We start from the raw sequence: 18,369 nt of genomic DNA on the forward strand, positions 1-18,369 counted from the left end.
AGTAATACTTACAGTGCTTTCAGAAAGTATTCATACCTCTGGACTTGTTCCACATGTTGTGTTACAGCCTGAATTCAAAATGGATATGTTTTTCTCACCCATCTACACACATTATCCCATAATGACATCACAATACCACATAATGACATCACAATACCCCATAATGACATCGCAATATCCCATAATGACAAAGTGAAAATGTGTTTTTAGACATTTTTGCACATTTATTAAAAATGAAATACAGAAATATCTCATGTACATAAGTATTCACACTCCTGAGAGTGTTAGAATCACCTTTGACAGTGATTACAGCTGTGAGTCTTTCTGGGTCTCTAAGAGCGTTGCACACCTGGATTGTACAATATTTGCACTTTATTATACAAAAAAATATTCAAGCTCAATCAAGTTGGTTGTTGACCATTGCTAGACAGCCATTTCCAAGTCTTGCCATAGATTTTCAAGCCGATTGAAGTCTAAACTGTAACTAGGCCACTCAGGAACAGTATTTTTTTGTACGCTTTTACATTTTTAAAATACAAAACAAACACAAGCAGACATCAATGACGTCACCCTGCCTTGACCCCATCAGCTCACACCCCCTTCTCCAGCGCCCGCATCACACTCCGCCACATGACCTCAAACTGCATATTGTTTCTCTCCCTTGCCTATGGATATTCAACATTTAGAGGACTCAATGTGTACACTCAGTGGGGAACGACTCATAGTAATGGCCGAAACGGAACATATGGAATGGCAACAAACACCCAGAAACGGTGTGTTTGATCTATTTGATTTCATTCCACTTTCCAGTCATTACTAAATGCCGAATCTCCCCAATTAAGGTGCCACCAACCGCTGACTCATGCTGTTTACGCCAAATCCTGACTCTGTCATCAGTATGACGCAACAGAAACCAGGATTCGTCGGACCAGGTGATGTTTTTCTACTGGAGCCACTTCTTGTTTTAGCTGATAGGAGTGGAGCCCGGCGTGGTCGTCTGCTGCAATAGCCCATCCGCGACAAGGACCAACGAGTGGAGCGTACCAAGATTCTGCACCACTTTTGTACTGCTCCGTTATCTGCCTGTTTGTGGCCTGCCTGTTCTTGCCTGTTCTTACCGATTCTTGCCATTCTCCTTTCACCTCTCATCAACTAGAAGTTTTCGTCCCCAGGACTGCCGCTGACTGGATGTTTTTTTGTTTTGTAGCACCATTCTCTGTAAACCCTTGACACTGTCGTGCGTGAAAATCCCAGGAGGATGGCCGTTTCTGAGATACTGGAACTGGCACCGAAGATCATACCACGCTCAAAGTCACTTAGGTCCCTCGTTTTGCCCATTCTGACGTTCAATAAAACAGTAACTGAATGCCTCAATGCCTGTGTGCCTGCCTTATCTAGCAAGCCACGGCCACATGACTCAATGTGTGTAAGAACGAACCTTGTGTTTTAGGTTATTGTCCTGCTGAAAGGTGAATTTGTCCCCCAGTGTCTGTTGGAAAGCAGACTGAACCAGGTTTTCCTGTAGGATTTTGCCTGTGCTTAGCTCTATTCCATTTATTTTAATCCTAAAAAACTCCAAAGTCCTTGCTGATGACAAGCATACCCATAACATGATGCAGCCACCACCATGCTTGAAAATACTGTATGAAGAGTGGTACTCAGTGATGTGTTGTGTTGGATTTGCCCCAAACATAATGCTTTGTATTCTGGACATAAAGTACATTTCCTAGCCAATTTTTTTAGCAGTCTGACTTTTGTGCCTTATTACAAACAGGATGCATGTTTAGGATTTTTTTTAAATTCTGTACAAGCTTCTTCCTTTGCATTCTGTTATTTAGATTTATACTGTGGAATAACTACAATGTTGTTGATCCATCCTCAGTTTTCTCCTGTCACAGCCACTAAACTCTGTAACTGATTTAAAGTCACTGGCCTCATGATAAAATCACTTAGCGGTTTCCTTCCTCTCCGGCAACTCAGTTAGAAAGGACGCCTGTATCTTTGTAGTGACTGGTTGTATTGATTCAGCTTCCAAAGTGTAATTAATAACTTCACCGTGCTCAAAGGGATATTCAATGTCTGCTTTTGTGGTTTACTAGGTGTTTTAAATTCACTGGTGAAGTCATTCAAAAATCATGTTAAACTCTATTGCACACAGAGTGAGTCCATGCAACTTATTATGTGACTTGTTAATTAAGCAAGTTTTTAACTCCTGAACTTAGGCTTGCCATAACAAAGAGGTTGAATACTTATTGACTCAATACATTTCAGCTCTTCATTTTTAAGGAATTTGTAAACATTTCTAAAACATAATTCCACTTTGACATTATGGGGCATTGTGTGTAGGCAAGTGACACAAAATCTTAATTGTATATATTTTAAATTCAAGCTGAACACAACAAAATGTGGAATAGGTCAAGGGGTGTGAATACTTTCAGGCCCTGTAAAGGAAGACCACAAGTGAACTCTGAACCCTCTTGTAAAAAGTAAACAATCTCTTACTTTAATATTATTTGTAGTTGAAGCTTTGTTGAAAAGCAGGCTACACAGAGACCTGACTGTAGCTAAAAGGCTGTTCTGCTACAGACCTGAGGACCAGGCTACACAGAGACCTGGCTGTAGCTAACAGGCTGTTCCGTTACAGACCTGAAGAGCAGGCTACACAGAGACGTTGCTGTAGCTAACAGGCTGTTCTGTTACAGACCTGAGGAGCAGGCTACACAGAGACCTGACTGTAGCTAACAGGCTGTTCTGTTACAGACCTGAGGAGCAGGCTACACAGAGACCTAGCTGTGGCTAACAGGCTGTTCTGTTACAGACCTGAAGAGCAGGCTACACAGAGACATTGCTATAGCTAACAGACTGTTCCGTTACAGACCTGAAGAGCATGCTACACAGAGACGTTGCTATAGCTAACAGGCTGTTCTGTTACAGACCTGAAGATCAGGCTACACAGAGACCTAACTGTAGCTAACAGGCTGTTCTGTTACAGACCTGAGGAGCAGGCTACACAGAGACGTTGCTGTAGCTAACATGTTGTTCTGTTACAGACCTGAGGAGCAGGCTACACAGAGATGTGGCTGTAGCTAACAGGTTCTTCTTCATCGTCTTCTCTGACGCCCTCTGCTGGATCCCCATCTTCCTGGTCAAGATACTGTCCCTGCTGCAGGTCGAGATACCAGGTAAATACTGTCCCAGCTGTAGGTCGAGATACCAGGTAAATACTGTCCCTGTTGAAGGTCGAGATACCAGGTAAATACTGTCCCTGCTGTAGGTCGAGATACCAGGTAAATACTGTCCCTGTTGCAGGTCGAGATACCAGGTAAATACTGTCCCAGCTGCAGGTCGAGATACCAGGTAAATACTGTCCCAGCTGCAGGTCGAGATACCAGGTAAATACTGTCCCTGTTGTAGGTCGAGATACCAGGTAAATACTGTCCCTGCTGCAGGTCGAGATACCAGGTAAATACTGTCCCTGTTGCAGGTCGAGATACCAGGTAAATACTGTCCCTGTTGCAGGTCGAGATATCAGGTAAATACTGTCCCTGTTGCAGGTCGAGATACCAGGTAAATACTGTCCCTGTTGCAGGTCGAGATACCAGGTAATCATTGTTGGGGAAGCTACTCTGAAAATGTAGTTTACCAAGCTATCAATTAATTTACACAGAAGTTATGCTACACTAAAACTACCCCTATGAAAATAAGGTCTACTTAACTAAAGTTCCTTTGAAAAAGTAGTTCACTACATTCAAACGAATTAGTGAAAAATGATCGTATGTAAATCTGAAATGTCATAGACTATAAATTGTACCAACCGATCACTTTGGGGTCATATGTTAAAAGCCTATTAGCATCAGGCTTGATGACCCCAGTAAAAATCTGCCTCACAATTTTATTTTCAGGACAACAAGTAGAACACAAAACAAATTGAAATAATCAGTTGCATTTATGAGCTTTATTGACCAATGTCAATCAAATGTAAAAACAAATATGTATTTAAAGAATGCTGTAAGTACATAAAATGTTTGCTCAGTAGGAAATTAATATCCAACTAGTCAGTGAAAACTGTGTGGAGGTTGGAGTTTGTGACAGCGACTATGTGAGTTTATTAATTATTATTAATGATATAGTATGTCCTGGAATTTCCTATGATCTTCTATGTAAAATAATTCCTTACCTTCAAACGACTCTTGTGTGGCGTGTGAGCGTCATAAACGGGTCATAATAGTTTGTAGCGCAAACCATTCAGACGTTACAGAGGTGTTTCTGAGAAGACCCGCACCAGGGCCCCTTTGGGATACACAATAGTGTGTAGTTCCAGTAGTTAGCTACACCGCTACATGGTAAAACAGTAGTGTGTAGTTCCAGTAGTTAGCTACAACGCTACATGGTAAAACAGTAGTGTGTAGTTCCAGTAGTTAGCTACACCGCTACATGGTAAAAAAAAAAGTTGCAATTAACTAGTGGAAACACTACCTAGATTTGAATTGAGTTCAACTACCACCAAGCTAACGCAAAACGAAGTTAAATTACTAGTTGACCTACATGAAGTTCACTAATCCCCAACACTGCAGTTAATACACAAGGGCACACACACACACACCTCTAACTCCCTCTCTCTCTCCCCCTCCAGGTACCATCTCATCCTGGGTGGTGATCTTTATATTACCCATCAACAGTGCCCTGAACCCTATCCTCTACACCCTGACTACCAGCTTCTTCAGAGAACAGGTAGTGGATGCATCCCAAATGGCACCCTATTTCCTGTATAGTGCACTACTTTTGATCAGGACCCATGGGGCTTTAGGCACCCTATTTCCTGTATAGTGCACTACTTTTGATCAAGTCCCATGGGTCTTTGGTCAAAGTAGTGCACTAAAAAGGAATAGGAGGTCATTTGGGATGTACCGCCAGTGTTTTCTTTCAATTTACCTTCTACCACTGGTAAATATATATATTTTTTAAATATATATATTTATATATATTTATACATACAGTGGCATGGCAGGAGATGTTTTGAAACAATTACTGCTTCGCATACAAGCCAGTGAATTATATGCGTTACAGCTGGATGAGTCAACAGGGCCTGGCACATTTCCTGGTATTTGTCCGTTACGTTTATGGGGGGTCAATCAAGGAAGACATCCTCTTCTGCAAACCACTGGAAACCAGGACAACATGAGGGGATATTTTTAAAGTACTGGACAGCTTTGTGTCATCAAATGGACTTGGTGGTCGAGATGTATCTGTACTGATGGCGCAAAAGCCAAAAGCCATACAGGGAGACATAGTGGAGTGGTAACGCGCGCGCAAGCAGTTGCTCCCGATGCCACTTGGGTACACTGCAGCGTCCACCGAGAGGCTCTTGCTGCCAAGCGAATGCCTGACCACTTGAAAGACATTTTGGACACTACAGTGAAAATGGTTAACTTTGTATTTTCTGCATTATGCAATGATATGGCCATGTAACGTTTTTACAACATACAGAAGTGCCAAGTATTGATACGTTTAAAAAAAATTGAGAGACAAGCTTAAAGTTCTTTACTGACCATACTTTTCACTTGTCTTACTGCTTTGCATGATGACGAGTTTCTCACACGACTGGCCTACCTGGGTGTTGTTTTTTCTCACCTGAATGATCTGAATCTAGGATTACAGGGACTCTCCGCAACTATATTCAATGTGCGGGACAAAATTGAGACTATGATTAAGAAGTTGGAGCTCTTTTCTGGGACAACACACAGGTCTTTCCATCATTGTATGATTTTTTTGTTGTGCAAATGAACTCAAGCTTACAGACAATGTCAAACGTGATATAGCGAAGCACCCAGCGCGCAATTACGCAGGCACTTTCCCGAAACGGACAACACAAACTGGATTCGTTATCCCTTTCATGCCCTGCCTCCAGTCCACTTACCTACTGTATATCTGAACAATAGAGCCTCATTGAAATTGCAACAAGCAGTTCTGTAAAAATTGAATTGAATAATCAGAAGCCACTGCCAGATTTCTGGATAGAGCTGCGCTCAGAGTATCCTGCCTTGGCAAATCGCGCTATTAAGACACTGATGCCCTTTGCAACCAGGTACCTATGTGAGAGTGGATTCCCCGGCCTCACTAGCATGAAAACTAAATACAGGCACAGACTGTGTGTGGAAAATTATTTAAGACGGAGACTCTCTCCAATACAACCCAACATTGCAGAGTTATGTGCACCCTTTCAAGCACACCCTTCTCATTAACCTGTGGTGAGTTATTCACTATTTTTGATGAACAAATAAGGTTTCATATGTAAGATGGCTAAATAAAGAGCAAAATTAATTATTATTATTATATTATTATTTGTGCCCTGGTCCTATAAGAGCTCTTTGTCACTTCCCACGAGCCGGGTTGTGACAAACTCACACTCATTCTTACGTTTAATAAATGCATCGTATAGTGTGTGTGTGTGTGTGTGAGTGTGTGTGAGTGTGTGTGAGTGTGTGTGTGTGTGTGTGTGTGTGTGTGTGTGTGTGTGTGTGTGGCAGGCTTACAATGATGGCAAAAAAACAACATTTGAGAGTGCACTGACCATGGTGCTAGAGGTGGTACGCAGCTGGAGGCGGAATGGTGGAAGGGGAACGGGACTATAAAAAGTTTGGGAACCACTGCTCTACACGCAATACCCCATAATGACTAAGCAAAAACAGGTTTTTAGAAATTGAAAAAAACGGAAATATCACATTTACATAAGTATTCAGACCTTTTACTCAGTACTTTGTTGAAGCACCTTTGGCAGCGATTACAGCCTAGAGCCTTGTCTGGTATGACGCTACAAGCTTGGCACAGCTGTATTTGGGGAGTTTCTCTCGTTCTTCTCTGCAGATACTCAAGCTCTGTCAGGCTGAATGGGGAGAGTCGCTCCAGAGATGTTCAATCTGGTTCAAGTCCTGGCTCTGGATGGGCCCCCCAAGGACATTCAGAGACTTGTCCCGAAGCCACGCCTGCGTTGTCTTGGCTGTGTGCTTATGGTCGTTGTCCTACTGGAAGAAAAACCTTTGCCCCAGTCTGAGGTCCTGAGTGCACTGGAGCATGTTGTCATCAAGGATCTCACTATACTTTGCTCTGTTCATTTGTCCCTTGATCCTGATTAGTCTCCCAGTCACTGCCGCTGAAAAACATCCTCACAGCATGATGCCACCACCATGTGTCACCGTAGGGATGGTGCCAGGTTTCATCCAGATGTGACGCTTGGCATTCAAGCCAAGTTCAATCTTGGTTTCATCAGACCAGAGAATCTTGCTTCTCATGGTCTGAGAGTCTTTAGATGCCTTTTGGGAAACTCTAAGTGGGGTTGTGCCTTTTACTGAGGAGTGACTCTACCATAAAGGCCTGATTTCTGCAGAGATGGTTGTCCTTCTGGAATGTTCTCCCATCTCCACAAAGGAACTCTGGAGCTCTAGGAAGAGTCTAGGTGCTTCCAAACTTCTTCCATTTAAGAAAGATTTAGGCCACTGTGTTCTTGGGGACCTTCAATGCTGCATAAATGTTTTGGTACCCTTCCACAGATCTGTGCCTCGACACAATCCTGTCTCGGAGCTCTACAGACAATTCCTTCGACCTCATGGCTTGGTTTTTGCTCTGACATGCACTGTCAACTGTGGGACTTAATATGGACAGGTGTGTGCCTTTCCAAATCATGTTCAATCAATTGAGTTTACCACAGGTGGACTCTGATCAAGTTGTAGAAACATGGATGACCAATGGAAACAGGATGCACCTAAGCTCAATTTCAAATCTCATAGCTAAGGGTCTGAATACTTATGTAAATCAGGTATTTCTGTCTTTATTTTTTGTATATATTTGCAAACATTTCTAGAAACCTGTTTTTGCTTTGTCATTATGGGGTGATTTTGTGTAGATTGATGAGGAACATTTTTTATTTAATACATTTTAGAGTAAGACTGTAACATAACAAAATGTGGAAAAAGTCAAGGGGGGTCTGAATATTTTCCCGACTGCACCGTACACTGTATATACTGTATATTTGTATACAGTACCAATCAAAAGTTTGGTCGCACCTACTCTTTCCAGGGTTTTTCTTAGCATTCTCTCAACCAGCTTCACGGGGTAGTCATCTGGAATGCATTTCAATTAACAGGTGTGCCTTGTTAAAATATAATTTGTGGAATTTATTTCCTTAATGCGTTTAAGCCAATCAGTTGTGTTGTGACAAGGTAGGGGTGGTATACAGGAGATAGCCCTACTTGGTAAAAGACCAAGTCCATATTATGGCAAGAACAGCTCATGTAAGCAAGAGAAACGACAGTCCATCATTACTTTAAGACATGAAGGTCAGTCAATAAGGAACATTTCAAGAACTTTGAAAGTTTTTTCAAGTGGAGTCGCAAAAACCATCAAGCGCTATGATGAATCTGTCTCCATGAAGTAACCTAAAAAGTGTTAAACATATCTAAATATATTTTATCTTTTAGATTCTTCAAAGTAGCCACCCTTTGCTTTGATGACAGTTTTGCACACTCTTGGCTTTCTCTCAACCAGCCTCATGAGTTTGTCACCTGGAATGCATTTCAATTAACAGGTGTGCCTTGTTAAAAGTTCATTTGTGGATTTTTTTTCCTTCTAAATGCATTTGAGACAATCAGTTGTGTTGTGACAAGGTAGGGGTGGTATACAGCCCTATTTGGTAAAAGACCAAGTCAATATTATGTCAGGAACAGCTCAAATAAGCAAAGAGAAATGACAGTCCATTATTTTCAGACATGACGGTCAGTCAATCCGGAAAATGTCAAGTTCTTTGAAAGTTTCTTCAAGTGCAGTCACAAAAACCATCAAGCGCTATGATAACTGGCTCTCATGAGGACCTCCACAGGAAAGGAAGACCAAGTTACCTCTGCTGCAGAGGATAAGTTCATTAGTTCATAAGTTCATTTCTGGTGACACTGTCTGTGATTTTTTTAGAATTCAAGGCACACTTAACCAGCATGTCTACCACAGCATTCTGCAGCGATACGCCCGCCCATCTGGTTTGCGCTTAGTGGGACTTTTTCAACAGGACATTGACCCAAAACACACCTCCAGGCTGTGTAAGGGCAATTTGACCAAGAAGGAGAGTGATAGAGTTTTCCATCAGATGACCTGGCCTCCACAATCACCCAACCTCAACCCAATCGAGATGGTTTGGGATGTCTTGAACCGCAGAGTGAAGGAAAAGCAGCCAACAAGTGCTCTGCAAATGTGGGAACTCCTTCAAGACTGTTAGAAAAGCATTCCTCATGAAGCTGGTTGAGAGAAGGCCAACTGTCATCTAGGCAAAGCTGTCATCTAGACAAAGGGTGGGTACTTTGAAGAATCTCAAATATAGAAAATATTTTGATTTGTTTCACACTTTTTTGGTTACTTCATAATATGTGTTATTTCATAGTTCTGATGTTTTCACTATTATTCTACAATGTAGAACATTGTAAAAAGGAAAAAAAAGAAAGACAAAGCCATGAATGAGTAGGTGTATCCAAACTTTTGACTGGTACTCTATATTTTATAACTATTTGTATTTTGCCATTATCAACAGTTTTTCTTAATCATTTTTTTTTTTACAATATTGGCTATTTTCATGGCAATGTTCACATGACACAGAACTAACTCAGTGGCCTAATGCAAAACATTAAAATACATTTTCAAAATGGAGATGCCTTCTCAAAACATAAATACATTAATCTATACGAAATGATAAGTCAAAATTGCCATCACATGAATCAGAAGAACACCACTTACTGAAAAAAGACTGGCACAAACACTTCAGTCTTCAGTGGACAAAACAGAAAGTTAACCTGTCTTTTAAAAGTCCCAGTCGATCAACTGATTTTCTTTGCAGTCATTACATCATGATGATGCAGCTATAGAAAGGTGCAGAATTATGGGTAATTAACAATTACAATTTCATACACAATCAAATCAAGTATTAGTCCTGATTAAAAAGAAAATGGAAAACGAAGTACATTGTGTGCAAAATTCATTCACTGTTATCATCACAATTCAATTCAGTTTACAATGTACACTACCTTCAGAGGTTTGGGGTCACTTAGAAATGTCCTTGTTCTTGAAAGAATCTACTTTTCTGTCCATTAAAATAACATAAAATTGATCAGAAATACAGTGTAGACATTGTTAACGATCTAATGTTAAATACTGTTCAAGTAATATGGCTACAGGTTCATCTGCCTCAACTAAAGCCCATTCCTGTGGGAAGCTGCTATAGACCACCATGTGCTAACCGTCAGTATCTGGATAATATGTGTGAAATGCTTGATAATATATGTGATATCAACAGAGAAGTATATTTTCTGGGTGATTTAAATATTGACTGGCTTTCATCAAGCTGCCCACTCAGGAAAAAACTTCAAACTGTAACCAGTGTCTGCAACCTGGATCAGGTTGTCAGTCAACCTACCAGGGTAGTTACAAACAACACAGGCATTAAATAATCAACTTGTATTGATCACATCTTTACTAATGCTGCAGATATTTGCTTTTAAGCAGTATCTAAATCCATAGAATGTAGTGATCACAATATAATAGCCATATCTAGGAAAACCAAAGTTCCAAAGGGTGGGCCTAATATCGTGTATAAGAGGTCATACAATAAGTTTTGTACTTATTCATATGTTGACGATGTAAAGAATATTTGATGGTCTGGGGTGTGTAATGAGGATCAACCAGACGCTGCTCTTGACGCATTTATGAAACTACTTATTTTAGTTACTAATAAGACTGCGCCCATTAAGAAAATTACTGTAAAAACGGTTATATCCCCTTGGATTGATGAGTAATTTAAAAATTGTATGGTTGAGAGGCAAAAGGTATGGCAATTAAGTCTGTCAGCCCAGGTGATTTGGCAAACTTACTGCAAATTAAGAAATCAGGTGACCAACCTAAATAAAAAAGAATTTATAACATTTATGAAACAAAGATAACTTATAAAAGAATAAAGAATGATAGTAGAAAGCTTTGGGGCACCTTAAATTACATTTTGGGAAAAAAAGCTAACTCGGCTCCTTCATTCATTGAATCAGATGGCTCATTCATCACCAAGCCCACTGATATCGCGAACTACTTTAATGTGTTTTTCATTGACAAGATAAGCAAACTTAGGGATGACATGCCATCAACAAATGCTGACACTACACATCCAAGTATATCGGAACAAATTATGAAAGACAAGAATTGTGGTTTTGAATTCCGTAAAGTCAGTTTGGAAGAGGTGAAAAAATGATTGTTGTCCATCAACAATGACAAGCCACCGGGGTCTGACAATCTAGATGGAAAATTACTGAGGATAATGGCAGACTATTTCCACTCCTATTTGCCACATCTTCAATTTAAGCCTACTAGAGAGCGTGTGCCCTCAGGCCCGGAGGGAACCTGAATTAATTATCCTACTCAAGAATAGTAAAGCCCCCTTTACTGGCTCAAATAGCCGACCAATCAGCCGGTTACCAACTCTTAGTAAACTTCTGGAAAAAATGGTGTTTGACCAGATACAATGCTATTTTACAGTAAACAAATTGACAACATAATTTCAGCACGCTTATAGGGAAGGACACTCAACAAGCACAGCACTGTATGTAAGTCTTATTACATACAGCTGGGAAGAACTATTGAATATAATAGAATTGTCAACTTACCAACATTATGACCAGGAATATGACTTTCCCGAAGCGGATCCTCTGTTTGGACCACCATCCAGGACAATGGATCGGATCCCTGTAGGCGACCCAAAACAACAGTGCCGCAGATGGGGCAGACAGAGCGGTCTTCTGGTCAAGCTCCGTAGACAGGCACATTACTCACTGATCCAGAGTATACTACTCGCCAATGTCCAGTCTCTTGATAAGGTAGATGAAATTCGAGCAAGGGTTGCCTTCCAGAGAGACATCAGAGATTGTAACCTTCTCTGTTTCACGGAAACATGGCTCACTCGGGATACGTTATCAGAGTCTGTACAGCCACCCGGTTTCGTCACACATCGCGCTGACTGAAACAAACACCTCTCTGGTAAGAAGGGCGGGGGTGTATGCCTTATGATTAACAAGTCATGGTGTAATCATAACAACATACAGGAACTCAAGTTCTTTTGTTCACCTGACCTAGAATTCCTTACAATCAAATGCTGACCGCATTATCTACTAAAAGAATTCTCTTCGATTATAATCATAGCCGTGTACAGTATATCCCCCCACAAGCAGACACCGCGACGGCCCTGAAAGAACTTTGGACTCTATGTAAACTGAAAACCATATATCCTGAGGCTGCATTTATTGTAACTGGGGATTGTAAGAAAGCTAATCTGAAAACAAGGCTCCCTAAATTTTATCAGCGTATCGAATGTGTGACCTGGGCTGGCAGCATTCTGGATCATTGCTACTTTAAAACCAGTTGCTCCTATCTGAGACGCAGATGTCTCAACTAGGCACCTGGAAATGCAAATGCGCTACGCTAAATGCTAAATGTACTCGTTAAAACTCAAACGTTCATTAAAACACACATACAGGGTATTGAATTAAAGCTACACTCGTTGTGAATCTAGCCAACAAGTCAGATTTTTAAAATGCTTTTCAGCGAAAGCATGAGAATCTGATAGCATGCAACACCCCAAAATGCCTGAAGGCGACGTAAACAAAATAATTAGCGTAGCCGGCGCTACACAAATAGCAGAAATAAAATATAAAACATTCATTACCTTTGACGAGCTTCTTTCTTGGCACTCCTATATGCCCCATAAACATCACTATTGGGTATTTTTTTTCGATTAAATCGGTCCATATATACCCAAAATAGCCATCTATGGAAACTGTGTAATTCAGAAAAAAACATTGTTTCAAAACGCTGCGTCATTTTTTAAAATTAAAAAAGTTGACGATAAACTTTCACAAAACACTTCTAAATACTTTTGTAATCCAACTTTAGGTATTAGTAAACGTTTATAATCTATCAAAATGATCACGGGGCGATGTGTATTCAATAGCTCCACGTCTTGAAATCATGGTCGAAAATCTCTCCTCCAAAACATCCTGTCGGAGACCGGAAGAAATGGAATCTCTTTCCTTTGTTCGACCAAGAAATAACTCTCAGGAAAATGACGACACTGGCGACATCGTGTGGAAGCTGTAGGAATTGCAATCTCTGCCTTATTTAATTTGGTGTCCTTTAAACAATACATGCAAGTGGCGCATGGATATTATTTTCAGCTTTCAGTGACCAGTTTTTCTTGCGCTTTTCGATGAAACACACGCTCTGTTATAGTCACAGCCGTGATTTAACCAGTTTTAGAAACTTCAGAGTGTTTTCTATCCACACATACTAATCATATGCATATACTATATTCCTGGCATGAGTAGCAGGACGCTGAAATGTTGCACGATTTTTAACAGAATGTTCGAAAAAGGAGGGGGTAAGCTTAAGATTAACTTCCGCGACGCATACCAAGCCTACCCTCACCCTCCTTTCGGCAAATCTGACCACGACTACATTTTGTTGCTCCCCGCCTATAGACAGAAACTAAAACAGGAAACGCCCGTGGTCTGTTCAACGCTGGTCCGACCAATCTGATTCCACGCTTCAAGATTGCTTCCATCATGTGGACTGGGATATGTTCCGGATAGCCTCAGACAACAACATTGTGTACGCTGATTCGGTGAGCAAGTTTATTAGCAAGTGCATCGGTGTTGTTGTACCCACGGTGACTATTAAAACCTTCCCCAACCAGAAACCGTGGATTGATGGCAGCATTCGCGCAAAACTGAAAGTGTGAACCACTGCCTTTAATCATGGCAAGGCGACCGGAAACATGACCGAATACAAACAGTGTAGCTATTCCCTCTAAGGCAATCAAACAAGCTAAGCGTCAGTATAGGGACAAGGTGGAGTCGCAATTCAATGGCTCAGACATGAGACGTATGTGGCAGGGTCCACAGTCAATCACGGATTACAAAAAGAAAACCAGCCCCGTCGTGGACACCGACGTCTTGCTCCCAGACAAATTAAACAACTTCTTTGCTCCCTTTGAGGACAATACAGTGCCACAGACACAGCCCGCTACCAAAACCTGTGGGCTCTCCTTCACTGCAGCCGAGGTGAGTAAAACATTTAAACGTGTTAACCCTCGCAGGGCTGCAGGCCCAGACGGCATCCCTAGCCGTGCCCTCAGAGCATGCGCAGACCAGCTGGCTGGTGTGTTTACGGACATATTCAATCACTCCTTATCCCAGTCTGCTGTTCCCACATGCTTCAAGAGGGTTACCATTGTTCCTGTTCCTAAGAAAGCTAAGGTTACTGAGCTAAACAACTATCGCTCGATGCACTCACTTCCTTCATCATGAAGTGCTTTGAGAGACTAGTCAAGGATCATATCACCTCCACCCTACCTGACACCCTAGACCCACTCCAATTTGCTTACCGCCCCAATAGGTCCACAGACGACGCAATCGCCATCACACTGCACACTGACCTAACCCATCTGGACAAGAGGAATACCTATGTTCATCGATCACAGCTCAGCATTTAACACCATAGTGCCCTCCAAACTCGTCATTAAGCTCGAAACCCTGGGTCTCGACCCCGCCCTGTGCAACTGGGTCCTGGACTTTGACGGGCCGCCCCCAGGTGGTGAGGGTAGGAAACAACATCCCACCCCGCTGATCCTCAACACTGGGGCCCCACAAGTGTGTGTTCTCAGCTATCTCATGTACTCCCTGTTCACCCATGACTGTGTGGCCATGCACGCCTCCAACTCAATCATCAAGTTTGCAGACGACACTACAGTGGTAGGCTTGATTACCAACAACGACAAGACATTCTACAGGGAGGAGGTGAGGGCCCTCGGAGTGTGGTGTCAGGAAAATAACCTCACACTCAACATCTACAAACATTTTAAAAGGCTAATTGATCATTAGAAAACCCTTTGCAATTATGTTAGCACAGCTGAAAACTGTTGTCCTGATTAAAGAAGCAATAAAACTGGCCTTCTTTAGACTAGTTGAGTATCTGGAGCATCAGCATTTGAGGGTTCGATTACAGGCTCAAAATGGCCAGAAACAAAGAACTTTCTTCTGAAACTTGTCAGTCTATTCTTGTTCTGAGAAATGAAGGCTATTCCATGCGATAAATTGCCAAGAAACTGAAGATCTCGTACAACGCTGTGTACTACTTCCTTCCCAAACGGTCTCTAACCAGAATAGAGAGAGGAGTAGGAGGGCCTGGTTCACAACTGAGCAAGAGGACAAGTACATTAGAGTGTCTAGTTTGAGAAACAGATGCCTCACAAGTCCTCAACTGGCAGCTTCATTAAATAGTACCCGCAAAACACCAGTCTCAACGTCGACAGTGAAGAGGCGACCCCGGGATGCTGGCCTTCTAGGCAGAGTTGCAAAGAAAAAGCCATATCTCTATATCCTAGTCTGTGTTCTTTTGCCCATCTTAATCTTTTCTTTTTCTTGGCCAGTCTATGATGGTTGCTGATAATGGGCCTCTGTACGCCTATGTAGATATTCTATTCCATAATCAAATCAGCCGTTTCCAGCTACAATAGTCATTTACAACATTAACACTGTCTACACTGTATTTCTGATCAATTTGATGTTATTTTAATGGACAACAAAATGTGCTTTTCTTTCAAAAACGAGGACATTTCTAAGTGACCCCAAACTTTTGAACGGTAGTGTAGGTGCACAGGTTGAGAGAATGTGGAGTTATCAAGGTGACAGACAGTGACACATTCAATACCACCTTGCACTCTCTTGCCTGCATCTAGCTGATCTAGGGTGTAATCATTAGTCCAGCAGTTGCAAATTAGAGTTTTATTGGACAAATTCATGTTTATCCCGCATTTTGTTCTGTTTTCTTTCTCTCTCGCCTCTCATTTTGTAAGAACTGAATTGAATTGTCTGTCTCTCTCTTTGAGTCAACTACTCACCACATTTTATGCGCAGTGCTAGCTAAGCTGTAGCTTATGCTTTCAGTTCTAGATTCATTCTCTGATCATTTGATTGGGTGGACAACATGTCAGTTGTTTTATTTAACCTTTATTTTACTAGGCAAGTCAGTTAAGAACAAATTCTTATTTACAATGACGGCCTACCAAAAGGCAAAAGGCCTCCTGCAGGGGGGCAAAACACACATCCCGACAAGAGAGACAACACTACATAAAGAGAGACCTATAAGACAACAACATTGCAAGGCAGCAACACATGACAACACAGCATGGTAGCAACACAACATGGCAGCAGCACGACATGGTAGCAGCACAAAACATGGTACAAACATTATTGGGCACAGACAACAGCACAAAGGGCAAGAAGGTAGAGACAGCAATACATCATGCAAAGCAGCCACAACTGTCAGTACGAGTGTCCACGACTAAAGTCTTTGAATGAAGAGCAAGAGCTCTGAAGTGGTCATAATAACTGTGTAAGTCAATGGACGGGGGTGAGAACCAGGGCCAAAAATGAACATCCGCCATCTGCCAAATGAGCGTAGATTTTGGCATAAGATGTTTATTTCACCAGACATGTTGGCGGGTGGTCAGGGCTCCACCGTGTGAGCATTTCACTCGCATTTATGAATAAGTATGATCACATTTATAGTCCAATAAATACCGCAGTAACTGTTTTCAAAGTATTTCTGTAACACTGCCTGGCTGGGGGCTGTGCGAACATAAGAGCTGAGTGAAAGATTCACTGCAAACATTGATAAAAGTTGGTCTAATTTACTTGAAACAAAAGTCTACTGAGACTTTGTCCTTCAGTTTCTTAGCTATTTACATTGTTTTGCTCACAAGCTAGCTTGTTTTTTCTATTTTTTGAGTTTCAACTGCTAGAGAAGAGAAGACAACGCTTCCACTGGTCAGACTCAACCCTACAGGCAGAAACATGACTCAAGTTGCATTACCACGGTAACCTCCCGCCCTTAAAGGGGCAGGAGAAAATTCTTGTTTCATCTGTGATATTTTGGTTGAGACTCAGGTCACAAATGTTTTTATTAAACAATATACCACATGACTTCTCACTAGTAATACATGTGTTGTTTTAGAAACATTACAAATCATGCTCATCCGTTTTTGTTTAGTGTCATTTTAGATTTTAAAAATATATGTTTTGGCTGGTAAGAAATCTGAGTGGCTGGTGGATTTTTAAATTGGAAACCAGCTGTCCTCTGGCTACACCATGGTGCTACCCTACAGAGTGCTGTTGAGGCTACTATAGACCATTGCAAAACAGTATGTTTTAATCAATTATTTGGTGACTTTAATATATTATATAGTATAGTTTTATCTAAAAATGATCACTTTAATGTTTCACTATGAAACCCTTCAGCCTCCACTGCAATACATAGGCTGGTCTGCTCTGTACGTTTGTAGATTTCCCATTGGCAAGCACAAACACAATCTCCAATAGAAATAAGGAATAGTGAATACAGTAGAGGAACCCAACTGAATGTATAGGACGTAATCCCCATCAAAGCAAAGCTCTGTAACGGAAGGTCACAATGTTGGAGATGACAACTTGTCTTAGAAGTACTTAAAAGGAACTCAACTTCATTTCTCTGCATGTCCCCGATGTTGTAAAGAATCATAGAAATTGCCTAGATCTTTCCCTATATTCTACCTGGTGTACTCCTGACTCAGGTCCATGTGCAGTAGTATTTCCTGATTGCTGGAAGCAGGGAACATATTGCAACTTTTTCCTCTACTGTTAAAAAACAATGTTTTGATATTTCGTTAACGAAACACTTCAAAGTGATTTTTTTTTAAATTCATTGATGACAATTGTATTTAAAGTTCTTAAGATATGAAATCTAGGTACAAAACAAGAACATGATCAGACAATCTGCAAATGTATTTGAGCATTTTATAATTTTGCTATAAGTACTGTTAGGTTCTAGATTTCTGGTACAAACTCGAGGCGGACACCAAAAAAGCTCAAACTAGATTTATTACACCCGAGACTGACTGAATGCTTCAGCGGAGAACATACATTCAGGACAGTGTCCATTTATATTATTATAATTGTAATTTAACCTGTATTTAACTAGGCAAGTCAGTTAAGAACTTATTCTTATTTACAATGACGGCCTACTGGGAAACAGTGGGTTGTTCAGGGGCAGAACGACAGATTTTTAGCTCGACCTTTCGGTTACTGGCCCAACGCTCTATCCACTTGTCGCGTTCGTCGTAACGAGGAGACCAAGGCGCAGCGGGATAAGAATACATTTTTATTTAACTTAAACGAAGAACACTCAACAAACTAACAAAAACGACCGTGACGCTATACAGACAACTACACAATAACCCACAAAACCCAAATGGCAACCTAA

The 18,369-nt window shown here is 41.2% G+C and overlaps 1 protein-coding gene across 2 annotated transcripts in view; it reads left to right on the plus strand.

Annotated features, from left to right (window-relative positions):
• LOC110510244 (relaxin receptor 2) overlaps positions 1-18,369 on the plus strand; it is a 184,512-nt gene that overhangs the window by 165,140 nt on the left and 1,003 nt on the right. The window contains exons 20-21 of one of the 2 annotated variants that reach the window (XM_036967526.1): positions 3,051-3,182; positions 4,634-4,731. In XM_036967526.1, coding sequence (XP_036823421.1) covers positions 3,051-3,182; positions 4,634-4,731 — 230 coding nt within the window. Of the gene's footprint in view, positions 1-2,702; positions 3,023-3,050; positions 3,183-4,633; positions 4,732-18,369 lie in introns of those variants that run through there. The other variant, XM_036967527.1, reaches the window with a different exon arrangement.

This window comes from Oncorhynchus mykiss, chromosome Y (genome assembly GCF_013265735.2).
Source record: "Oncorhynchus mykiss isolate Arlee chromosome Y, USDA_OmykA_1.1, whole genome shotgun sequence".
Classification (NCBI taxonomy): Eukaryota; Metazoa; Chordata; class Actinopteri; order Salmoniformes; family Salmonidae; genus Oncorhynchus; species Oncorhynchus mykiss.